Raw genomic sequence first — 26,617 nt, 5'->3', positions numbered from 1 at the left:
ATGAAAAAATAATTAGAATTTTTCTTTCTTTTGCTTTGAAGCCATCTATTTAGAATGCAATTTAGGACCCTCTGTCTTTTAACCCAAGAGTCTCACTTATTTACATGTATTATAATCTCCTATATATTTATTCTTCTCTCTTATGATTTCTTTGAACACTGTTTTTCCTTGCTTGTTTTTATCCCTCTTTTTCTGCTCACTCTATGATTAAATATGTTTTCTTGCTACCCCCACCCCTATCAAACTGGTCTGAAAGTCACATACTCTTCCTATATTTTAGAATTTTCCCTTTAAAGATACATAGTTGGTTTAACAATCTAAAGGTAATTAATGCTTCTCCACTACTACCTCAAGAATACAAGTTTCTTAAAACAATACAATGACCCTTCTCTTCTTACACATCAACTTTTTACTAGTATTTCATTTTAACCATTTCTTACCAAAATTTAGTTTTTGTTGTTTTTTTTTCCTTTGTAATAGATAATACTTTTCTTTCTTTCCTTTTTTTGCCTTACTGCTGTTGCTTGTATCTTACTTTTTCTTTCTGGGTTCAATTTCTTTCTTCCTTAAGTATGTATTTTATTAATCTCTTTAGGAAAGAAATAAACATGTCTCAAAATGTCTTTATTTCCTTCTTTCTCTTGAATAATAATGTAACTAGCTCTGTGAAGTTATTATCTTGGGTTATCAGTTTTCAGTGTTGATTTCACTGAAAAAAAGGTTTCCAGTATAACTGACACTCCTTTTTACAGTGTCTTTCTGCTCAGAAAACTTTGCCAGCTTTTGCTCAGTTTCATCACAAAGTACACTGCACTTCAGCATATTAAGTCCTGTGAACTGTGGAACTTCTTAAGCAGCATTTTCTATGATATTGCCCTGCCTCTATGTTTCAATTCTCTTCTATCTTTAATGAGAAAATCCTATTTTTTCTTCCAGATCACCAGTTTTGTCTTAAATGGCCTAGCATTTAACAGTCAGCAACTTTTCACTTGCACGATCATTTTTATGTTTCCTTTGCCTTGTGGGTTACTTGAATATTTTTTTGCACTCCATTTTATCTATATAGCATTTTGAGTATATCTTATTTTTATAGATTTTTTAAAAAAAAATGTAACAATTTACTGGTGCCAGTAAGTATAGAAACATTACTTCCCTTCATGTCTCTTTGCCTTTTGCTGTTTATAATTTCCTAAATATTTTATATACATTGTGAACCACATTAGAAAATGTTATGATTTTTACCTCAACTATCAAACATAATTTAGCAAACACAAGAGAGGGAAGCATGCTTTCATTATTCTTTCTTCCTTCCTGATGTTCCAAGATCCAGTCTTTAATAATTTCCTGTTAAAAAAATTCCCATAGACAATCTTTCAGGGTAGATCATTGGTGACAAATACTTTTAATTTTCCTTCAGATAAAAGTGTCTATAGATTCCTTCTCTCGCTGTGTCTTTGCAGAGATCCTTAGCTGGTTGGCTTTCATCTCTGTACCTTTCAAAAATCTTCTTAAGTTTGTTTTATAAAGAGAGTTCAGGGTTTTTAACTGCTGTTGTTGTTCAGTCACTAAGTCATATCCGATTCTTAGAAACACTATGGATTGCAGCACGCCAGGCTTCCCTGTCCTTCACTACCTCTCCGAGTTTGCTTAATGTCCACTGAGTCAGTGATGCTATCCAAACATCTCATCCTCTGTCGCCCCCTTCTCCTCCTGCCCTAAGAGTGTCTATTTCACATTATCTAGAACTGGATGTCTATGATCATTTTACAACTTAGAAACACTATCTGATTCATTTCACATTTAATATTTTGGGTCTGTTTTTGTTTTAGATATTTGTAAAAACACTTTTTTTGGTTTCATTTAGTTTGTCATGTTATTTAAATCCTTGATATGCTATTTCCAATACCTGTTTTGAATGGTTATGTGTTTTGTCTTATTGAGAACTCCTATTCTTTAGCGATGTGACTTTACCAATCCCATTAAGCTTGAGCTATAGCAATTTCCCTAAACACTATTATATGTTCGCTTCTGTCTGGCACTCTGTAAGTACTATGAATCTTAAGACTAATTACTTTGTTAATCTCTCCACATCAGATTGGGGTCCATCCAGGATGCCAAACCCAAGTTTGGGGCAAACTGAGGGCTCTGATTTCTTATGACATCTAGGGTACTATAGCTTTTGATTTCCTTGTTATTTCTGACATCTACAGGACACTTTATGAGCTCAGATATATTTAAAATCTTTTTTTTGCTAATATTTTTTTTTATCTTTTACATAAAAAGGATCAATGTTCAGTGTTTTTCTTTTTGCCCTCTTTATCTAGATCTGCCTAATTCCTGTTTATAAATTAAGTTTTAATTTAAACACCACTCATATAGATAGTAAAGCTCTTTCTGACATCTAGACTACTCATCCCTATAAAAATAAACAAAAAACTCAAACAAACAAACAGCTATGAATTCTGATTTAGCAATGAGGAAAAAAATCCATTCATAGGTACATGAACTACTTGTTAGTAAAAGAATACTTTGTACTTCTATGTCATTAAGAGATATCTTTCAAATAAGTTTTAAAGTAACTATCAAAATGTATATTTGGATTATTCTATTAATTATAATTATGAATAGTATTTCTAACTAAGAAAATTTTGAGGTGTAAGAGTCCTAGTCAGAAGGCACTTGGATGCATTTTAAAGAGTTATGTAACAGTGTTATTTTAAATTACAGTATTAAAAATATATTAGAAATTATATCCTTTGTAATTGTTTAAGCTTATGATGTCACAGTTGAATTTGGAAGAGTGCTGATGTTCTAAACGGCTACAAAAAAAGTATGAGGGCTATAAACAGTCAAGTAAAAAATGAACAGGAGAAAGGGTGGATGGTATGTTGGGTTCAGTTCAGTCGCTCAGTAGTGTCAGACTCTTTGAGACCCCATGAATCGCAGCACGCCAGGCCTCCCTGTCCATCACCAACTCCCGGAGTTCACTCAGACTCGTGTCCATTGAGTCAGTGATGCCATCCAGCCATCTCATCCTCTGTCATCCCCTTCTCCTCCTGTCCCCAATCCCTCCCAGCATCAGAGTCTTTTCCAATGAGTCAGCTCTTCGCATGAGGTGGCCAAAGTACTGGAGTTTCAGCTTTAGCATCATTCCTTCCAAAGAAATCCCAGGGCTGATCTCCTTCAGAAGGGACTGGTTGGATCTCCTTGTAGTCCAAGGGACTCTCAAGAGTCTTCTCCAACACCACCGTTCAAAAGCATCAATTCTTCCGCGCTCAGCCTTCTTCACAGTCCAACTCTCACATCCATACATGACCACAGGAAAGACCACAGCCTTGACTAGACGGACCTTAGCCGGCAAAGTAATGTCTCTGCTTTTGAATATGCTATCTAGGTTGGTCATAACTTTTCTTCCAAAGAGTAAGCGTCTTTTAATTTTATGGCTACAGTCACCATCTGCAGTGATTTTGGAGCCCCCAAAAATAAGGTCTGACACTGTTTCCACTGTTTCCCCATCTATTTCCCATGAAGTGATGGGACCGGATGGTATGTTACTATTTATTTAATAAAAGAAATGAGGATACATACACATATTCATATATTTATCTGCTATCATTAAAAAACAATAATGGAAGCCTAAACAATAAAGGCCACTGTGATAATTACTTCATATGAGGATGGAAGGTAGATGTGATTAGGATGAAAGTTAAACTTATCTGAATATATTTTGTATAAGAGCTGAGATCTTTCAATATACTTTCATTACAGATTTGACTTTACATAATTTTAAAATAAAATTTTAATAAAAATCAGTAAAAAGAAAAAAATAAAATGAAAATAAAATGCATAGTTAGCAGTATAACAACAAAGAGAATAAATATGTCAAATGACTATAAACACAGTAATTTGAATTCAAAGTCTTAGACCAAAATGAAAAACAACCCTAACCTGATTTCAGTAATATATGTTACTAATGATGATGTCGGTATTATTATTCTGTGATGACTAATATTTATGAAATGTGGAATAAATCAAGCAGTTATTTCATACTTTAATTCACCAGTGTCTTTGAGAACTAAGGTTATCAACATGGGACAAAGAAAAAGTTAAAAATCTTGCAGTGGTGAATTTGAAGTATTAGTATAAACTCATGATGTATTTTATATTAAAAACTTAAAAACAAAAAGCCCTTATATTTCTTCTTTCAGCCCACTGAAAAGGCCTAAAAATAATGACCAACCTGACAAAAATAAGCATCCCTAAGCATCCAGACTGTGAATTTGAAATACCATTTCCCATTCAAAGAACAAAGATCATTAGGCCAGAATGTACAAAAGGAGACTGAAACACCTTGTTTCAGTGAAACTGAAACTTCCCACATAGCAGGAAGACCATTAGAGGTCAAAATCAAAACAGAGACAACACAACTAGGTTTATACTGGTTAAAGATGAGACAATCTGAAATTTGCTAAGAATAGCAACAATTCGTAAAACATTAAGTATACAGATTAATGATACTGAAATTTAAAAGACTCCTTGAAAACAAAACCAGAATCAATAACAAAGGAAGGTTAGATAAATGAGACTGGCCACAGGTTGGTTGATAACTGTTAGATCTGAATGGTGATTACATGGTGTACCACTCTGTCTACTGTCACATATATTTTAGATTTCCCACTATTAAATAACAGAGTGTGAGGATATAAAATAATTTTGATTTAGAAAAATTATAAGTGAGATATAATTACTTATCCTACCTAAGCAGGATACACTAAAGCAATTCTGCATAGAATGGTAAGAGCAGTATTCATCCTTAAGAGGTTAGTTTTAAAGCATTATTTTAAAACAGCACTTAAATTTTATCAAATAAATCTCACAATATAAGACAATTAACCACTTTAAACATAAAATTTGAGAGATTCTTTTGCAAATGAACAACTTACCTCTCAAAAGGTGCTTGGACTCTTTTAATTACATGATAAACAAGTATGTCTTTTGCCAACATATATTTATCACTTATTGATGTTATAATTCTTAGACATCCAATAAGCTCTAGGTACTTATAATAGTCATGTACTAAAGAGTTTAAGTCAGCCACAGTTGCTGCAGTATTTACCTGTAATGAAGAAAATACACCCAGTATACTCATTTACTTGTGAAAGAAATTTACATATTTCCTATTTCAAATGACACATTACTTCATACTCACACTTCATACATAAGTACACCTGAGTGAAGTGAAAGTACACCAATAATTATTTTCCTTGAATAAATGTCTGATAATCCACTTTAACACTGTATATATCTGCCTCAAGAAAGCTAGTTTATAATTCCACATTAAAAATATATTTATTTATTTATAATTGGTTGATGATTGGTTTACAATATTGGTTTGATTTCTGTCATGCATCAACATGAATTAACCTTGGGTGTATATATATCCCCTCCCTCTTGAATCTTCATTCCACCTCCAGCCCATCCCCACCCCTCTAGGTTATTATAGAGCCCCAGTTTGAGTTCCCTGAGTCGAAATTCCACTTTAATATAGGAAGCTATTTACATAAAAGGTAGTAATTGACATAGAACAGTTACAGACTAGAGAGGCAAGAAAGATGATCTGCAGAGATTTCATGAATGAGAAAGTATAGTTTGAATATACTTTTATAAATTTCAAATATTTCATTTGAATAAAAATGAACAGACTCAAAAGAATATTTGAGGCAACAGTATACATAAATATTTGACCATTTATGAGCCAGACACTTTCATGTAGTTAGCTCTCGAACAAAGTTACAGAGAAAGACAAAAATAGTAGGCAGTCAATTCCATTTGAATGCAAAATCTCCTTGGTATTTCTTTTTCCCAAAAAACTTTTCTCCCAGGTATTCCCTCATTTATTTCGGATCTCAACTGTGATCTCAGAAGCTTTTCCTGACTACCCTTTTCAAACTATCTTCACGCTCTAATGGGCTTCCCTTGAGGCTCAGCTGGGAAAGAATCCGCCTGCAATGTGGGTTGGGTTCGATCCCTGGGTTGGGAAGATCTCCTGGAGAAGGGAAAGGCTATGCACTCCAATATTAAGGCCTGGAGAATTCCAAGGACTGTACAGTCCATAGGGTCATAAACAGTCAGACATGACTGAGCAAACTTCCACACTCTACTAGTTGGGTATGTTTTAATCTCATCCTCCTAACCCACCACCCTGAGTTTTAGCTGGACATATGGCAAAACTTTCCTTACAGCTAGATGTGGCCTTATGTGACTAAGAGCTGTCCAATAGAACATGAGTGAATATGTATTAAATTTCCCTGAACTCTATTTTCACTTTCTCCCTTAAGAGCATATTTCAGCTATGAAGACAATATCCTAAATGATTATACAATGAGAGCTGTTCAGGCGCTCAGTCGTGTTGGACTCTGTGACTCCATGTCACAGCCAGACTTCCCTGTCCTTCACCATCTTCCGAAGCTTGCTCAAACTCATGTCCATTGGGTCGGTGATGCCATCCAACTATCTCATTCTTGTCATCCCCTTCTCCTCCTGCCTTCAATCTTTCCCAGCATAGGGGTCTTTTCTAATGAGTTAGCTCTTCGCATCAGGTAGTCAAAGTACTGGAGTTTCAGCTTCACATCAGTCCTTCCAATGAATACCCAGGACGGACTGGTTGGATCTCCTTGCAGTCCAAGGGACTCTCAAGAGTCTTCTCCAACACCACAGTTCAAAAGCATCAATTCTTCAGCACTCAGCCTTCTTTAAGGTCCAACTCTCACATCTGTACATGACTATTGGAAAATCAATGGCTTTGACTAGATGGACTTTTGTTGGCAAAGTAACGTCCCTGCTCTTTAATATGCTGTCTAGCATATGCTGGTCATAGCTTTTCTTCCAAAGAGCAAACATCTTTTAATTTCATGGCGGCAATCACCATCTGCAGTGATTTTGGAGCCCAAGAAAAATAAAGGCTCACTGTATCCATCATTTCCCCATCAATTTGCCATGAAATGATGGGGCAGGATGCCATGATTTTTGTTTTTTCAATGCTGAGTTTTAAGCCAGCTTTTTCACTCTCCTCTTTCACCTTCAACAGCTCTTTAGTTCTTCTTCGCTTTCTGCCACAAGGGTGGTGTCATCTGCATATCTGAGGTTATTGATATTTCCCCTGGCAATCGTGATTCCAGCTTGTGCTTCATCCAGCCAGCATATGACACGATGTACTCTGCACAAAAGTTAAATAAGCAGGGTAACAATATACAGCCTTGACATACTCCTTTCCCAGTTTGGAACCAGGCTGTTGTTCCATGTGTGGTGTTAACTGTTACTTCTTGACCTGCATACAGATTTCTCAGGAGGCAAGTAAGGTGGTCTGGTATCCCCATTGCTTTTAAGAATTTTCCAGTTTGTTGTGATCCAAATAGTCAAAAGCTTTAGCGTAGTCAATGAATCAGAAATAGATATTTTTCTGGAATTCTCTTGCTTTGTCAATGATCCAACAGATACTGGCAGCTGGATCTCTTGATCCTCTGCCTTTTCTAAATCCAGCTTGAACATCTGGAAGTTCCTGGTTCATGACCTGTTGAAGCCTAGCTTGGGAATTTTGAGCATTACTTTGCTAGCATGTGAAATGAGTGCAATTGTTCAGAGTTTGAACATTCTTTGGCATTGCCTTTCTCTAGGATTGGAATGAAAACTGATCTTTCCCAGTCCTGTGGCCACTGTTGAGTTTTCCCTATTTGCTGGCATACTGAATGCAGTACTTTCAAAGCATCATCTTTTAGAATTTGAAATAGCTCAAGTGGAATTCCATCACCTCCACTAGCTTTGCTCATAGTGATCTTTCCTAAGGTCCACTTGACTTTACACTCCAGATGTCTGGCTCTAGGTGAGTGACCACACCATCATGGTTATCTGGGTCATTAAGATCTTTTTTGTATAGTTTTGTGTACTCTTGTCACCTCTTCTGTTTTGTTAGGTCTATACCGTTTCTGTCCTTTATTGTGCCCAATACAATGAGAGGAAGGAATTCAATTCTCTGGGTGACCTGGTGTATCACAACTGTACCTTTAAAATAGGAGGCATTTCTGTACTGGCCAGACACCATTTTATGCTTTGTGGGCCATATGGTGCTTGTCCCAAACTATTCAACCCCACCACTGTAGTGTAAAATCAGTCACAGGCACATCATAATGGGTTAAAGGCAGCAGGCAACACTTGGCCTACAGCTATAATTTACCAACCCCTACTTAAAATCTAGATTTTAGAAAAAAATTAAATATCTGCCTTTTTTTGAGCTTTTGTCTTTAGGGTCTCTTTGTTACAAAAGCTTAGCCTAATCTTAACTTATTATACCCCAAGCATTATCTTGGAAGAGATAACCTTCTTCTTATTCTGTTCTATATTATGATATATTTTACTACATGAGGAGTATATAACATATTTGATTATCTTGTCTTTCTTCTCATAGGTAAATTCTAAGGAGGCAGGGGTTTTGTTTAGTTCACTACTTTATCCTCAGTGTTAAAACAAGTACGGGATACACAGCATTTGTTGACTGAAATCAGTGAAGAAACACTGGCAAAGAACCAGAGTAAATAAAGCCATGAGGAGAACTAGACGTCTTAAGGGCCCTAATGAAGAGTTTAAACTCCATTCAGTAGGCAATGAGAATCCATTAGGATTCTTAAAGAAGAAAGCAATGTGGTCAAACCTATACCTGTAAAAGAATCATCCGGCGTAAGAAGATTAGAATAATATCTTAACTGTTTAAACACAGATATAAATTTCATATGTTAAGCATACTAGAAATAAGAAGGAAAGGCCACTCTTAAGAGACAGATGCCTTGACACAAACTGATGAACAGAGTATGGAAGAGTGATAACAACCCTGTCTCCAGAATAACTTGGAAAGAAAAAAATCTCTTGAAAAGAACATGAGAATCAGGCAAAAAACCCCAAATTCTGGGAAAAAGTTCTGTTTTAAACATGTTGGCTCAATTTGGTAAGAAGACCCAGATCCTACCTGGATCTAAACATTGGGGGCCAAAAAATACAGGCCTGGAAATCATCAGAAGGTTAGGAACGAGAAGATGGTTTCTTCTTACTATATAGAAGGAGGACTGTTAAGACAACACTACCTAAAATTACCTAAGTTTCAGGGGTAGCAAGAAGTATTTAAAAAGACAACAGTAGTTAAAAGTACCAGGGAACAGAACATTAAAGAAAACAGCAGAAAGGATTTCAAATACAATGGTGATTGCAGAAATCAGAGGAGATAAGGAATTAGGAAAGAAAGGCCTTCATATGTGGAGATTTAGATCCCTGCCTATTTTAGCAGGTGATGGGTTAAGGGAAGAAAAGTTCAATGGATTTCATTGTCTCAGTTTCTAAACCAATAACACATGGGCAAAGATACTTATCTCACAGGGTATTACGGTAAGTAAACTGATTTTGTACAGGTAACACGTGTAGTACAGGGCTTAATAAATGGCAACACTTTTTAGGAAGGAACATAGAGTCTCCCCAACTATTTTCACAGAGAAGAAAGTCAGCCTGGTCTTTCACTCCACCTATCACTCATACCTCCCTGCTGTAGGAAGAAAAGATAAATTTTCCGCTGGTAAACATCCTCTCTTTATATCCACCTGCCTACAAGGAGCACTTTCACCTGCTCTTTAGCATGCAATAAGGAACCTGACTTATGTCATCTCTGGCAGAGCAGATAAATCCATCTAGTTCTGAGAAGTGTACAAGCCATTCTGACCACAAATCTAAGCCACATTATCCAACTGGTTTTATCAACATTAAGCATGGAACTTTGATCTCTAGCTGTTTGTTTTTTACATCTATCTGTTAAGTGATTGTTAACTTTGCTGGTAAACAAAAATATCTACACCCCTTAGTTCAGTTCAGTTCAGTCACTCAGCTGTGTCCGACTCTTTGTGACCCCATGAATCGCAGCACGCCAGGCCTCCCTGTCCATCACCAACTCCCGGAGTTCACTCAGACTCACGTCCATCGAGTCCGTGATGCCATCCAGCCATCTCATCCTCTGTCGTGCCCTTCTTCTCCTGCCCTCAATCCCTCCCAGCATCAAAGTCTTTTCCAATGAGCCAACTCTTCGCATGAGGCGGCCAAAGTACTGGAGTTTCAGCTTTAGCATCATTCCTTCCAAAGAAATCCCAGGGCTGATCTCCTTCAGAATGGACTGGTTGGATCTCCTTGTAGTCCAAGGACACGCACGAGTCTTCTCCAACTCCACAGTTCAAAAGCATCAATTCTTCGGTGCTCAGCTTTCCTCATAGTCCAACTCTCACATCCATACATGGCCACTAGAAAAACCATAGCCTTGACCAGACGGACCTTAGTCGGTAAAGTAATGTCTCTGCTTTTGAATATGCTATCTAGGTTGGTCATAACTTTTCTTCCAAGGAGTAAGCGTCTTTTAATTTCATGGCTACAATCACCATCTGCAGTGATTTTGGAGCCCCCCAAAATAAAGTCTGATACTGTTTCCACTGTTTCCCTGTCTATTTCCCATGGAGTGATGGGACTGGATGCCATGATCTTCATTTTCTAAATGTTGAGCTTTAAGCCAACTTTTTCACTCTCCTCTTTCACTTTCATCAAGAGGCTTTTTAGTTCTTCACTTTCTGCCATAAGGGTGGTGTCATCTGCATATCTGAGGTTACTGATATTTCTCCTGGAAATCTTGATTCCGGCTTTCTTCCAGCCCAGCGTTTCTCATGATGTACCCTGCATATAAGTTAAATAAGCAAGGTGACAATATACAGCCTTGACGTACTCCTTTTCCTATTTGGAACCAGTCTGTTGTTCCATGTCCAGTTCTAACTGTTGCTTCCTGGCCTGCATACAGATTTCTCAAGAGGCAGGTCAGGTGGTCTGGTATTCCTATCTCTTTCAGAATTTTCCATGGTTTATTGTGATCCACACAGTCAAAGTCTTTGGCATAGTCAATAAAGCAGAAATAGATGTTTTTCTGGAACTCTCTTGCTTTTTCCATGATCCAGTGGATGTTGGCAACTTGATCTCTGGTTCCTCTGCCTTTTCTAAAACCAGCTTGAACATCAGGAGTTCACGGTTCACGTACTACCCTACAAAGAATATTTATTATTCTACTGCAGATCCATCATTTATATTCAAATATATCTAGAACATGGGCTTCCCTGGTGGCTCAGACAGTAAAGAATCTGCCTATAATGCAGGAGACCTGGGTTCGATCTCTGGGTCAGGAAGATCGCACGGAGAAGGGAATGGCTATTCACTCCAATATTCTTGCCTGGAGAGTTCCAAGGACAGAGGAGCCTAATGATCTGCAGTCCATGGGTCACAAAGAGTCAGACATGATGAAGCAACTAACATATAACTAGAACACAGTCTACATCTGAACAAACAGGTACATTTCTTACCCTGATCATAATCTGTGCCACATCAAAGTCTGAAACATCGTCTAAAATTGGTTGGGTATTTTCTGGTCCATAAGCAAGGCAGTTAAATAAGGTCTGAGAAAAGAAACCAGGTGAAGGACCACCATGAACCAAAGAAATGGCAACCATTTTGCCAGCTTCATAGTAAAGGTTCTCCTTCAGAGCTGTAAATACAGATAAAAGATATCAAATACACTTCTTTTATTAATAAATGATAACCATCATATATAAGTAATAAATACATAATAAATCAGAAATTTAAAAAATCCAAGCATTAGGCAGACATAAAATAACCTAATTCAGACACTATAATAATGTATACTATATAGATTTCAACTAAAATATACAATTTTCAATTCTATAAAATTTTTTTCTGAATACAAAGTAACACCCTGTTGTAGAAAAAAGATGTAAATACAGAAAATCTTTTTATAAAATCACTTATAATCCTACCACTGTGTAATAACCAGTGCATACACTGTGGTATATTTGTGTCTCATGTATATACAAACATATACATAAATAATTTGACTTCTATTTTCTTCCACTTTACTGTACTACAAATTTTTAAAATATTATTTGAAATTATTCAGATCTATAGTTAATGAATGCATTAAAAATGATTTACTGATGTGCTACAACGTAAACCATGTACTTATTACTTGTTACCCCAGTTGAGGACATTTTCAACTACATGAGACACAATGTTATAGTCAACATGTGTTACACATTCTTATTTATATATCTCTTGATTATCAGGATAGATTCCTACATAAGATATTAGTGGTTCAAAGGATATGAACAATTTAAAAATTGCTGATATACAAAATAGTACAAATTTACTCTCAACAGTATTCAGTTTAGTTCAGTTCAGTCGCTCAGCCGTGTCCGACTCAACAGTAATGCCACCTTAATTGACAGGTATCATCATAGCTCTCAATATTTTTCAATGTCTCATTTAAAATGTTTTAGCTACTTTCATAAGTCAAAAAGATATCAAGTAAATTTTCCTTTATTTTTTTCTAAAAAGTGTTCAAAGTAATTTATTAATAAGTAACAGCAACAATACCTGAAATGGTAATAAAATTCCCTTAACAATAATCTTATATACTATACATTAATAGTCACATATTACAGATGAAGCAACCGAGATACAGAGAGGCTAAGCAATTAATCTAAGAATATGAAGCTACTGAAGTAGATGTGTACAAACTGAATTCAGATTTTGTGACTTCAATTCCATGTACTCTCTCCACTGTAACAAAACTGTTGACCTTTTTTTAAATAAAGGGAGTATAGAATTAAATTTTGTGTACTGTTCATAGTACTAATGATCCTTGGTAGTTTCTCAATTATTTCAGGCAACGGTGAGGAAATTCTAAAGAAAATATAGAAGGAAGTCAACTGAACAAAATGTCTTCTCACTCTCTCTCCAATTCCTATTACAGCAAAAGTGGTTATAAAAGTTCCTAAAAAGAGAATGCTAGAATTAACCAGTGTTTCAAGATGCCTGTTTTAATTACATTATTTCTCCACCAGAAGATAGAAAAGTATCATATACATAACTCTGAAAAAAAAAAATTCTTGAAAGCAAAAGTATGTTAAAAATCTGTTATACACTGACCCCAAAATTATGTTATACAAATTCTAGGTTGTGAAGAAAAATGCAAACTGCAAATTTCAAATATATAAACAAAAAGAGCTCAAAAAATTATTCATCGCATTTGGTCATTCTATTCAAATCAATTTAAATATAAAGTACATTTTTAAGAAATTACACTTAATTGTGGAATCACTGGAAGATACTGCTATAGGATACTCTTAAATAAAAAATATTCACTATAAAAATTATTTTTAGAAGTATCACTTTTCCCCTTCTCTGTGATTTATCATTATTTTATTAACAAAGTGATTATACATTTTGACTACAGGTACTGAGTATCAATTCTAACCTTACACATGCCATATTCAGTATATACAATAATAAAGAAAAATAATTACCTTGAGAATTTAAAGACAAGTTCTTTGACAAGGACCCTTCAAACAATGGTGAGTTCTCAAGTTGCTGCATTAACAGACTTAGGAATTCTTGCTTTGATCCAGGCTGTTCTCTTCCAAAATGATCATTTTCATTAATATACACTACTTCAATTGTATATGAAGGATTAAAGTTTTGATTTCTGAATCCATCTAAGGCACTATTCCAGATATTGGCTTTGTTGATAAATACTTTTTTAGGCTTTTTCTTAACTTGGAATCCTAACTCTATAATTAGAGTCGAGATATCTCTTCTAAATTTGCTGCCTTGCCTATAAAACATGAATTTAGATATAGAGGTAAGTACTCTAAAGTACTTAACATGACACAGTAGTTATACAGTCAATAAAAAAAAATAGAGAAAAGATTAAAAGGAAGTTCTTCCCCAGTTCAGTTCAGTCGCTCAGTCGTGTCCGACTCTTTGTGACCCATGAATCGCAGCATGCCAGGCCTCCCTGTCCATCACCAACTCCTGGAGTCCACCCAAACCCATGTCCATTGAGTCAGTGATGCCATCCAACTATCTCATCCTCTGTACCCTTCTCCTTCTGCCCTCAATCTTCCCAGCATCAGGGTCTTTTCAAACTCCCACCCAAAAGCAGGCAATGGTTGCCATGGGAAGCAAACACCAATAACCTTAGTTCTAAATTCTTGATTCCTTCTGCCCAATCTTCTACCAAATTAAAAGCATCTAATGTTATAAATGATTTATAAGAATGGTAACAGATGATTATACCAAATTTGATCAATCCAGCAGATTCAGGTATAAGAGCCAAGAGTTCAAACTCTTACTTCCTGGCCATAATTGCTTAACTGCACCTTACTTCATGTTCACTAGCCTCTTTAAAAGTAGAGCACACTAATCTCTGCTTATTACATAACAGACCTATAATTTGAAGAGATTACATATTTTAATTAGCATTTATAAACCCTAAATAGTAAACCCTCTAAATAACAAGTATAGCATCTGGAAACTAGTTAGGAATGCAAATTCTTGGGTCCCACAGCAGATAAACAGAATTGGAACCTCTGAGCATGAGGCCAAGCAGTGGGTCTTAACAAGACTTGCAGACAATTATATAGACTAACTCAATTTTTCCCTGCCTCAGTTTCTCCATCTGTAATTAGAATTAATGAATTCAAAATAATCCTGTCAGAGGCAATGTCTATGGATCATCTTTCTACATCAAGTTGGGGACTACAGTTTGAAAAGCACTCTTTCAAACTACAGTAAGATCAGCTAATACTCTAAATGTATATAGAGCCATACCCTGTTAAAATTTTCTCAAAATAAAGTTTTATATATATTTTTTCCAATTCCAAATACATACCTCAGCACATCTTTACGCTGGTCTCCAGGTGACTGTCTGGGTAATTTAGGTGAAGACTCCTCCAATAAACAATCATTTATTCCCACATTAGTGTTGGGTAATGCATGTTTTTTGGCTTTCTCGAATTCGCCTACAGATTTAAAACCCAGTGTTAGCATAACAGACGGCTTCCTAGGTGGTGCTAGTGGTAAAGAACACACCTGCCAGTGCAGGCAGACGTAAGAGACGCAGGTTCGACCCTGGAGGAAGGCATGGCAACCCAAACCAGTATTCTTGGCCTGGAGAATCCCATGGACAGAGGAGCCCGGCAGGAGCCTGTAGTTCACAGGGTTGCACAGAGTTGGACGCAACTGAAGCGACACAGTACACATGCACACAGTGTAACAGAAATACCGGTGGAAATTCTTTAATATTCATTTAAATGAAAACATCTTCGTTCAAAATTACAGAATATTACCTGCGCTGTAGAGAATACTTCTACATTCCAAACATTCCCAGTTTTGTTCCCATGACTGTAGTGAGGAACAGGCTAAATGTGTTCCGCTAGAACCACAACACTGACAGCGCTTTATTTCCCATTTGCTGAGGACATAAAGAGAAGCAGATATTTACATTCAGTATAAACTTAAGCATCAGCACCACCACATGCCTCACTGCCCATCTCACACACACAACCAAAGAAAGGAAAATTATCTGATTTGATACTGTATTACTTTTTCCTAGTGCTTTTTCCCCTATTTATTACATTTGTAATCTCCCTCTTTGAATAGTCTCTTTTAAAAACTATTTATTTTTATTTATTTATTATTGGCTGCATTGGGTTTTCATTGCTGTGCACAGGTTTTCTCTAGTTGTGGAGAGCGGGGGCTGCTCTTCAGTTGTGGTGCGTGGGCTAATCACTGAGGTGGCTTCTCTTGTTGCAGAGCGTGGGCTCTAGGGCTCACGGGCTTCAGTAGTTGTTACACATAAGCTTAGTAGTTGTGGCACACAGGCTTAGCTGTCCCTACGGCATGTGGGATCTTCCTGGACCAGGGACAGAACCAGTGTCCCCTGCATCGCAAAGCGGATTCTGAACTATTGGACCACCAAGGAAGTCCAATATTCTCTTTCTAAAAATAGGGAATCTAAATAACAATGTGAACGTGCACATACACCCAAGAATATAAACACTGGAAAGACTATGACTGAGAAGGAAAAAAATTTTCTTTTATACTTGGAGATGATTATGCTCATAGGGAGACTGCTATGTCAATGTGTCTGATAAGGAAGAAGCATTCAGTAAATACACTGTCTTACCTAAAATACTATCTTTCCTATTCAAGGTAAGGAATTATTTCCTATAATAAGCTTGCTCAGATACCTCAGATACTTTGGAGCTCACTAGGATCCAGGTTTAGTACCTGGCCTCCATTCATATTCTCTCATTTGCTCCCTGCCAGCCCCTACTCCCAGTGTTTCCCCCACTGCTTTGTGACCTGTGCCAGTCTGTATCCACGTTTTCTGTATGGCTGTGGGTTATGCTGTGCAGACTCCTCTCTGTTTGGTTATGAGTACATCTGTCTATATGGGGATGGATGTACTCCCTGAATGTGCGGACACGTGGGTGATCAGAGAGGTAGGTGCAGAACTTTCCCTCTGCTAGGTGTGGGCAAATCCCTGTGGAAATGGCTGTACAGGGTTGTGTCATCTCTGTCTCCCCTATTCCCCAGATAGTCCTGCCAACGGAGGATGAAGAGAAAGATGACAGCTAACATAAGTGCTTATATACCAGGCCCAGTTCTCACCCTTTACATGTAAAGTTTAATCCTCACAATTTTAGAAGGCTGGAAAAAAGTTACCACCTTTTAAAGAAGAGGAAACCAAAGCAGAGGTGTGTAAATCACATGCCCAAACAAACTGACACTGCTAGTCTCACAGTGAGGCTTCCAATCCAGTTTACCTGGCTTCAGACCATGCTCCTAACCACTACACCATGCTGACTTTCAGCAAAATTACCTTCTGATCTCTAGAACGAGAGGGAGTGAGATTGTAAAGGAAGCATTCAGACAGCAAGAATCTGTGTCCTAGAAGAAAAAGCAAAGTAGCTGCCGGAAAGAGTAGCAAAGGATAAGGTGACCAATGGTATACAAGAAAAATAAATAAATTACAATCAAAATAACCTACAAGGGATTTAGAAAATGTCAATATTAATGAACATATTGCTTCTTAGAACTCTAAAGCATGTTACTGTCTACAAAGCACATTTACAAACAGTCTTATCTCTGCCTCAGCACAACTCTTGAGCGGGGTATTTTAGTGCTTACAAATGAATAATCAGGGTCACCAGATCAAGTAACTTAGACGACAATACACATTACTCGACATCTTCAACGAGATCTCAAGCCTTAATGAATCTTTAGTCTAGTGGCAAAGACAGATTTAAATAACATCAACTATATTGTAACAAGCACAATGAAGGGAAAATTGAGCCCAGAATGGGGAATCAGTAGTAGCTTCTTAGGAGAAACCTTCCAAAGCTGCTAAGACTTCAGCAAAGTAAGTAATAACTCACCCAGCAAAATCACTTTCCATAAGAAATAAGGCTCCTAATATTCTGCTTTGCACCTTAAGTTTCAGTTTGTCATGTTAAAATGTATCAAATTTCCTATATAAATGTCAACAAAATTAATTTGTTACTTTTTCATAAAAATAAAAATACTCTTGATTTCTAGCACTCTATACACAGTATATGGGTTTCCCTGGTGGCTCAGAGGTAAAGAATCCACCTGCCAATGCAAGAGACATGGGTTTGATCCCTCGGTCAAGAAGATCCCTTGGAGAAGGAAAATGGCAACCCGTTCCAATATTCTCACCGGGGAAATCCCAGACAGAGGAGCCTGGTGAGCTACAGTCCATGGGGTGACAAAGGTTGGACATGACTTAGCCACTAAACAACAACAACACAGTATGTACACGGAAGGCACAAAATGATTGTCAAGATTACAGCCAATGTCCACTGATACTACAAAAGAATAATCAATAAATTTCAAATACTAAGCCTTTTTTTTTTACAGTGATCTAAAACAAATACTGATAGATTAATCTAGTTTCTTAACTTCTAGAACAGTGTCATACAACAGAAATATAATGTAAATCATATATATAATGTAAACTTTCCCAGTAATCAGATTTAAAAAGGTAAAAGAAACAAGTGAATTGATTTGAATATTTCTGAAATATAATCATTTTGTCTGATATAGTCAATTTAAAAAATTATTGACAAGATATTTTAAGGTCTTTTTTTTCTTTCTTAAAAAAGCGGAATTGCATCACTCCCAGAATTCATAATTTGAAGATCTAACACCCAGTACTTCACAATGCGACTATATTTGGAGATAGGACCTTAAAATAGAAAATTATGGAGACTTCCCTGCTGCTCCAGTGGCTAAGACTCTGCTGCGCTCCCAATTCATGGGGCCCTGGTTGGCCCTGGTCAGGGAACTGAATACCACATGCTACAGCTAAGAGTTCGCATGCCACAACTAAATACAGAAGATTACACAGCTAAGACCTGGCACAACCAAAATAAATATATATTTTTTTAAAAAAGAGATAAAATGAAGTCATATGGGTGGGGTTTGAATCCAATGACTGGTGTCTTAATAAGAAAAGATTAAGACACAGAGGGGGATACAACTAGGAGGAAGCCACGTGCAAGCGAAGGACAGAGGCTTCAAAAGAAATCAAACCTGCCGATACCTGTACCTTGGACTTCGAGCCTCCAGGATTGTGAGAAGACAAATTTCTGTTGTTTAAGTCACCCAGTTTGCGGTATTTGTTATGGCAGTCCTAGCAAACTAAGATGCATGTTAAGTGTTCAGCGTGTATTTTACACTTGCAGCACCTCTCAATTTGGAACAGCCATATTTCAAGGGCTCACTGGTCAACTGTGGCTAGTGGCTACCACAGTAGAGCTCTAGAAAACAGAGCTTCATGAAAATACACCACAAAAGTTACAATTATGCCAGCTGCAATAATTTTTCTGTAAACATATGCAAATAAATATTTAATAAACATACCTCATCTCAGATTAAAACTTCAAACCCGCTAAGAGCAAAATACTTCACTAACTAGGAAACCTACTTTCTAAAGTTGAAGGTTTTAAAAAGGACACTAAGTACAAGTGAACTTTCCCATTTACCTATCAGGCACATTATAGTCTCGCCCTTCTTTGCAACGACATCTTCGAACATCACAATGCTCATAGTGCTGCAGAAGCTCTTGATAAGCATTTTCCTCTAATTCCCAAGATGCATCTCTGTACAAGAAGCAATATATAAAATAGACTTTGGCCTTAAATATTACATAAAAGGATATCAATCTAAAAATAAACTCATTACAAACTTAGGAACAAGAATAAAATTTTTTTTTTTTTAGGATCAATCATTCAATTCAAAATATAAATCCATTAATGTTATCTTATCCTATAGTTCATTAGTCTCAATGAATTTCAAATATTAAATGAAAAATTAAGTAGAAATTTTCTGAAACTTGTATTTCTCTTAATATTTCACTTCCAATTTTTAAAATTTCAAGTTTAGTACCATTATTTCTGGATTTTCTCACCTTTAAATATTAACAAAATTCTTTTCATACACTTTAAATTTAAGCCACATCTTGATTCTCATATAATTTATACATACCATTCTGAAGCCTATTATACTTTTGTATAAATCCATGAATACAGTATACAAGTGAGGTATACAATTATTAAGAGACTATTAACAACTAATGAGACAGTTAAGTCACAGTGCCTGGTCCCAAGAACTGGCAATCTGAGGAGGAGGAGGAAGTGGTAGTGAAGTAGGCTTTAGATTTCCCTTTTGGAAATGGCTGCTTATCTATGAGTACTTTTAATCAATATAAATGACTATGTCCATTTTTATTAAATTCTACATTTAAAACATCTTTTCATCAAAAGGTTAAATGTAACTCACTTTTCAGGAATATGAATTCCCATTCTCAACATCTCTTTCTGAAATATATCACTATTATTGCATATAGTACACCTAAAGAAAAACACTCCTGCATTTACTGCTTGCACCTATAGTGGAAAACAGAAAATACACGGTTAATAATTTAACAGATTATCAGGTTATGAATTATATAGCTAACAGAACATGTGCTACTTTTAACATATTATGAAATTTTATTTATGTTAGTGGTTCATAAACTTTGTTAAACTAAGTTATCGCACTGCTAAAATTTGGAGATATTTCTCCCAGTGGGAAAAAAATATTAAGCCAATGAATTGACTGTTCTTTACATCTCTCACCCATGTGTTTCTCAACCTTTTGTATCTAATGTCATTTCTGTTCCCCAAAATTGTGTTGTCCATCACTCTCTGTGAATAAAACAGTAAAAGCTTTGGTTACTTAATCTAGGAAGGATGTTTAAATAAATGATACATATAAAGCATCCTTGGTTCTGTTTTTAACTCAATCTCTGTTAGTTTCCTTTCCAAGGGGGAAGAACATAAAACCCATTCTCACTGCCTCAACAAATACAAATACAGAAGCAGCAGGCAGAAGATATTCAAAAGAGTAGCCAATTCTCAATTTTAAAAACTAGAAGCATACATTTATTAAATAAATATTTAATCCCCACTATATAGGTACCAAACACTATGCCAGTACCAAAAACAAATATAAAATGACTTAGATTCTGTTTCAAGGAATTCTTGTGAGTAGGCATACAGTATAAAAGTACTTTTAGGAAAGTACATACAGCAAGAGAAAGGAAGAAGTACTGAAGTTTATTTAAGAGCCTGGCAAAAATGTCACAGCAATGGTAAGGTCAAAGCTACGTTTGAAAAAATAGGGATCTGCCATGAAAATAGGATAAAAGATAACACAAGGAAAGGGAATAGCACTTATTAACTCTCAGGGGCAAAAGGAGTACATGTGATTGGGGACCTTAACCTCAATATCCTTAAAGATTACATGCTGACCATACTGAACTAAGTAATAAAAACACAAAGATAAGTCAAAGTCAGTAGCGTGAAGAATTGACAGGGAATAAGGCATGCAGGAGCCAACAGGCTCCAGCAAAGGCCTAGTTAATAAAAAAAGAAAAACTGTCTGCTGTCTGAAGTGAAATCACCAAGGGCTTAAGATACAAGGTGGCAAAAAAGGATACACAAAAAATATTAAGCAGACCTGAAAGGCTTGGGCAATGATTTGTGGATGGTGAAGAAAGAAGTGAACAAAGAATCCAGGTGTAGCACACACACAACATGTGAGAGGAAAATAACAAGTTATTAATGAAACCTCTGCTGAACCTAAAGGATCTTTGAGCAGTAGAAATGGAAAGAAAAATAGCAGACATGAAGGATACCAAGACCACAGCAATGATGGAGAAATCCAACATGAACAAGAATAGTGACAATTCCTTCCGTATATAGAATGGAAAATCTTTATCAATTTCTTTGATACTTATCTATAGTCTCTCCTTACAAAATCCTAATATATACAATATTTGAAGAAGTCACAAATAAAATTTGCTTTTGTTGTTCACTCAGTCATCTCTGACTCTTTGCAACCCCATGGACTGCAGCACACCAGGCTTTCCTGTCCTTTACCATCTCTTGGAGTTTGCTCTAACTCATGTCCATTGAGTCAGTGATGCCACCCAACCATCTCATCCTCTGTTGTCCCCTTCTCCTCCTGCCTTCAGTTTTTCCCAGCATCAAGGTCTTTCCCAATAAGATTGCTCTTTGCACCAGGTGGCCAAAGTATTTGGAGCTTCAGCTTCAGCATCAGTCCTTCCAATGAATATTCAGGGTTGATTTCCTTTAGGATTGACTGGTTTAATGTCCTGGCAGTACAAGGCACTCTCGAATCTTCTCCAGCACCACAGTTTGGCGCTCAGCCTTTTTTATTGTCCAGCTCTCACATCCGTACATGACTACTGGAAAAACCATAGCTTTGACAATATGGACCTTTGTAGGCAAAGTAATGTCTGCTTTTTAATATGTTGTCTAGGTTTGTCATAGTTTTTCATCCAAGGAGCAAGTATCTTCTAATTTCATGGCTGTAGTCACCATCTGCAGTGATTCTGGAGCTCAAGAAAATAAAATCTATCTCTCTTTCCATTGTTTCCCCATCTATTTGCCATGAAGTGACTTGACTGGATCCATGATCTTAGTTTTTGGAATGACAAGTTTTAAGCCAGCCTTTTCACTCTCCTCTTTCACTTTTATCAAGAGGCTTTTTAGTTCCTCTTTGCTTTCTACCCTAAGGGTGGTATCATCTGCATATCTGAAGTTGTTTCTCCCAGCAATCTTGATTCCAGGTTGTGCTTCATCCAGCCCAGCATTTTGGATGATATATTTTGCATATATATTAAAGAAGCAGGGTGACAACATACAGCCTTCATGTACTCCTCTGCCAATTTTGAACCAGTCCAGTTTTAACTGTTGCTTCTTGACCTGCATACAGGTTTTGCAGGAGGCAGGTAAAGTGTCTGATATTTGCTTAAAATTTGCTTGAAAGTGAAAGTAAAGTAGTTCGTGTTCAGACTCTTTGCAACCCCATGGACTGTAGCCTACCAGGCTCCTCTGTCCATGGAATTTTCCAGGCAATAGTACTGGAGTGGATTGCCATCTCCTTCTCCAGGGGATCTTCCCAACCCAGGGATTGAACCTGGGTCTCCTGCATTGTAGACAGACGCTTTACCGTCTGAGCCACCAGAGAACCACATATAATTCTCATCCTACTGCACAGGTTTGTTCCTCCTTCAACTCTTTCTATTAATGGAGTTCAGAGATTAAAAAAACTTTTTCTTTAGGTATGATTATAGCTACCTAAACTGGGTAAACTCCATTTACTATTTCAGTTAGGACTTGTACCAGAGTGGAAAAGCCACTGAAGCTCCTTCAAGAAACATGACTCAAGAACAAGTTCTGTCCTTGTATGCTCTAACCATGTAATAAATGATTGTTAATATTTACATCACAGACAGGTGTCCACATGGCCATGATATTATATTACACCTGCATAAAGTACATCTACATTTTTGTTAGTAGTACTATTTCTAGTTTTTAATGACAGAATTAGAAACTTAGTACTTTCAGAGTTCACAAAATGTCTATGAATACTAGGTCAAATTGGAAAACCTCTGTTTCATTATTAACACAAAATGAGGCAAATCTTGTTTGTCCTGAAAAATAACACACTACTATACAAAGTTAACAAGATGATACATTTGACAGCAATTACGTTCAAGTCATTCAAATATAACCCCTTAATTAAGATAATAACTTTTTATAGATTCTCACATAATGTGAACTTCTTCTTCAATAGATAAAGATAGTACTTCATTATGTTTAGAACTGCACTCTCTGGATCCTTTTACAAACACTATTTTATGAGAATTAATAGACTTTACTATTTACCCAACAAAACAGGCTGCATCCTGCCACTTTTAACTGAATAATACTAAAAAGAAGAGTTGAAGGCTCATACAAAAAAAAAAAGCAAAAACAAAGTAATCAAGCTTTACTACTTGGACTACTGTTAGTACTATTAAGATTTTGTTGAAATATAAGAGGATATACAATATCTTCTAACTTAAAAAAAAAAACTTTTGTAGATAATTTGTAATTAATCAATACTAACATTTCATTTTACTAAATAATAAAAGCCAAGCTTTATAAATAGTATAAATTTAACTGATTCATTTGATAACTGGCATTATCAACAACAATGCCTATCAATTGACACTTTCACACATGTATATTACATATTTGATGTTATTAATAAGTGGGATCTTTTTAAAATTTTAAACTACCTTCTGAATTGAAGAAACTGTAGATTATTTAATATTATTTTATGATATTCAATTTACCTGAAAATTCATCATCAGGTTTGACATACAAGGTGGCTCTCAAAGAACTATAATGTATTTCAATTCATTAGACAGTAATCAGTTTAATTTCAAATGTTATAATAAAGTGTTTCTATGTGTGTATGTGTGTGTGTGCTCAGTCGTATCTGACTCTGCAACACCATGGACTGTAGCCTGCCAGATACCTCTCTACACGGAATTTTCCAGGGAAGAATACTGGAGCAGACTGCCATTTCTTTCTCCAGGGAATCTTCCCAAACCAGGGATCGAACTTGCCTCTCTTGCGTCTCCTGTGCTGGCAGGCAGATTCTTTACCACTGTGCCACCTCAGAAGCACATGACAAAATGTTTACTAAACTAAAAAAAATAGACCTCTTAACATTAAATTATCCTAGCTTACAATTTATTATTTCACATATCTTGGTTTTTCTAACTTTAAGCATATAAATAAACTTGGGAATTAAAGACTGTATTATTCTTTGTGATATACAAACAAATTCCTTGGGTAAAAACAGTATTTTCTAAATTTAAAAATACATTAAAAGGTAGTATCTAAAGTATTTACCAAAACATTACTTGTACACTTCAACAGAGTAATTTTACATGTAAAATTTTATTCAATAAAGCTATTTTTAAAAGTTACAAGTAGTAAGAGCTAAAACACATGTCTATTCTAATTCAAATCAATAAGCAACATACTTTATATCAGAAAATGTTTACAAACTATCTTACCTGCAAACAGTCTCTATGAAACCAAGCATTCTTACAACAAGGACTTCGTAACACGTTGTAAGTTGGAATAGGCTCTATAAATTCCAAGCAAATGGTGCACAGTAAGGAGTCTCTACAATTATTAGGTGTAATTATTTGAACAGGTCGATGTTTCCAACAAAATGACCTAAAAATGTAGATTAATTAAAGACAACATCTAATAAATTATAGAGCACAACTAAGTTAGCATTACAATTCATATCTATTAGAGAAAATTCATTTGTCTCTCTCACAATTAACTTAAAACAGGCTGGGGAAAAGCCACTGTAAATCAGTCTCATCATCTATAACCAAGGAGAGCTAGATTTTCCAAATGTGAACCTTTTGGTGGTGAGATTCACCTCACAGAATTTCAATAACTGATACTATGTTGAGAATTATGAAATATTGTTAGTAACAGTATACACAACATTTGTACTCAAACCTGCACAAAAATCAAAGGAAGGAACTCATACTTAAAATGTTATTTTAATAACTAAAGTACAAACAATAATTATTCTTAACCCAATAAATTTATTTCCATTTGCATTTTCTACAGTGCAGTTTTCATACATAACAATCCATTAAACAGGTCAAGAGCACAAAGACTAAAAGAAATAAATCACTCATGATAACAAACACCAAAATTCATAAAATCTTGATATTTAGAGCTGAACTCAAGAACAAATATTTTTAGGGGCATCCCAGGGTAGTTATTTTTTTGACTGCATCAAATTTACATGTCTTCAATTTACTCAATAAGAAAACAGATAGCCCTGTGAAAGAAAAGTATTAAATCTAAAAAGTAACATAAAATCTAGAATTATATAAGATGGAAATTTCTATTGAATGTGAATAAATTAACACTTCCATATTATATTCCAGGGCTGAAAGCTAGAGGTGACTATTAATCATTAAGGCCATTACAGATATTGCAATTCTCTAAAGTACCCATATAACCTCAGTGCAACTTTGAAAATAAATTTTACAAAGGAATTATATAATTAGGGAGATCCATATCCATTTTCCACTTTTCCTTTACATCTGCTTTCATATTTGACAGTTAATTAACTCACGCAAAATTGCCAGTGAACTGGAAAATACATTCTCTCTGAAGTCCACATGGGAAATGATAACTTCGTTTACATCGGGGTGCGACACACCCAATTGAAGCACCCGTTTTCTTGCAAACAGAACATTTCTAGAAGAAAATATAAAAGTAGGGATTATAACACAGAAAATTTGAGTACTATAGGTAAGACCAAGGTATAAATGAATATTCTTTGTGGAGAGTCTGACAATTACTTTCACCATACGACAGCTGTGGTTATAGTATATTAAAGACATTTGCTGAAAAAAATTGTTTTACTCAGAAACAATCTAAAGAGTCACTCATATAACAATTTCTGATAAAGGAAACATCTTTAATCTAATGTGGGTGAGACAGCAAAGCTTCTTTTCCTTCCTACCTGCTAAAATATTTTAAACTGAAGGGTTTGTATACATAAAGATTATACATGAAAGTCTCATTCAAATTTCAACAGAAAACACAGTTAGGAAATATTTATTATATATAGGACAACAGCAAACAATTCTAAAAAACAATTTGTAAAAAACTGGCGAGGATCACTCAATCTTAAGCAAATGAAAAAGTGTTAAGAAACCTATAATAAGTAGGTTAAGTAGTGGTTCCCCAAAAGTTACATTCAAGGCCTAATTTCTGGTACCTTTGAATGTGACCTTACTTGGAAACATGTCTTTGTAGATATGTTAAAGATCTCAAGATGAGTTAATCCTAGATTTAAGGTGGTCCCTGTAAGTCCTTATAAGTAAAAAGAGAGAGAGATTTAAGACACACAGCGGAAGGCCACAAAAAGATGGAGGCAGAGATTGAGGTACGCTGCCACAAAGCAAGGAATGCTAAAGGCCATCAGAAAAGAAGTATGAGCAGATTCTCCCTCAGAGCTTCCAGAAGTCAATCCCTCTGACAGCTTGATTTGGAACTTCCGGTCTCCAGAATTCTGAGAGAATACATTTCTGTTTTAAGCGACCCAGTTTGGGGTAATCTATTACAGCAGCCCTAGGACACGAATACCACTGCCTCTAACTTAAATATCAGTATAGTATATAAACAGAAAAATAATTAGATAAATCAATCATTACTACAATACA

The 26,617-nt window shown here is 35.8% G+C and overlaps 1 protein-coding gene across 3 annotated transcripts in view; it reads right to left on the bottom strand.

The window, feature by feature from the left end:
- The window catches only part of G2E3 (G2/M-phase specific E3 ubiquitin protein ligase), a 74,053-nt gene that overhangs the window by 6,876 nt on the left and 40,560 nt on the right, over window positions 1–26,617 (bottom strand). For all 3 annotated transcript variants that reach the window (XM_005695202.3, XM_013973118.2, XM_013973120.2), the window contains 9 exons: window positions 25,522–25,646; window positions 24,428–24,593; window positions 19,786–19,892; window positions 18,990–19,106; window positions 15,267–15,391; window positions 14,810–14,939; window positions 13,443–13,750; window positions 11,424–11,605; window positions 4,944–5,116 (listed from right to left, as the gene is read on the bottom strand). In XM_005695202.3, the coding sequence (XP_005695259.2) occupies window positions 4,944–5,116; window positions 11,424–11,605; window positions 13,443–13,750; window positions 14,810–14,939; window positions 15,267–15,391; window positions 18,990–19,106; window positions 19,786–19,892; window positions 24,428–24,593; window positions 25,522–25,646 (1,433 nt within the window). The remainder of the gene's footprint in view (window positions 1–4,943; window positions 5,117–11,423; window positions 11,606–13,442; window positions 13,751–14,809; window positions 14,940–15,266; window positions 15,392–18,989; window positions 19,107–19,785; window positions 19,893–24,427; window positions 24,594–25,521; window positions 25,647–26,617) is intronic.

This window comes from Capra hircus, chromosome 21 (assembly GCF_001704415.2).
Source record: "Capra hircus breed San Clemente chromosome 21, ASM170441v1, whole genome shotgun sequence".
Taxonomy (NCBI): domain Eukaryota; kingdom Metazoa; phylum Chordata; class Mammalia; order Artiodactyla; family Bovidae; genus Capra; species Capra hircus.
The sequence above is the reverse complement of the archived record's forward strand: the minus strand, read 5'-3'. Positions and strand labels throughout refer to the sequence as shown.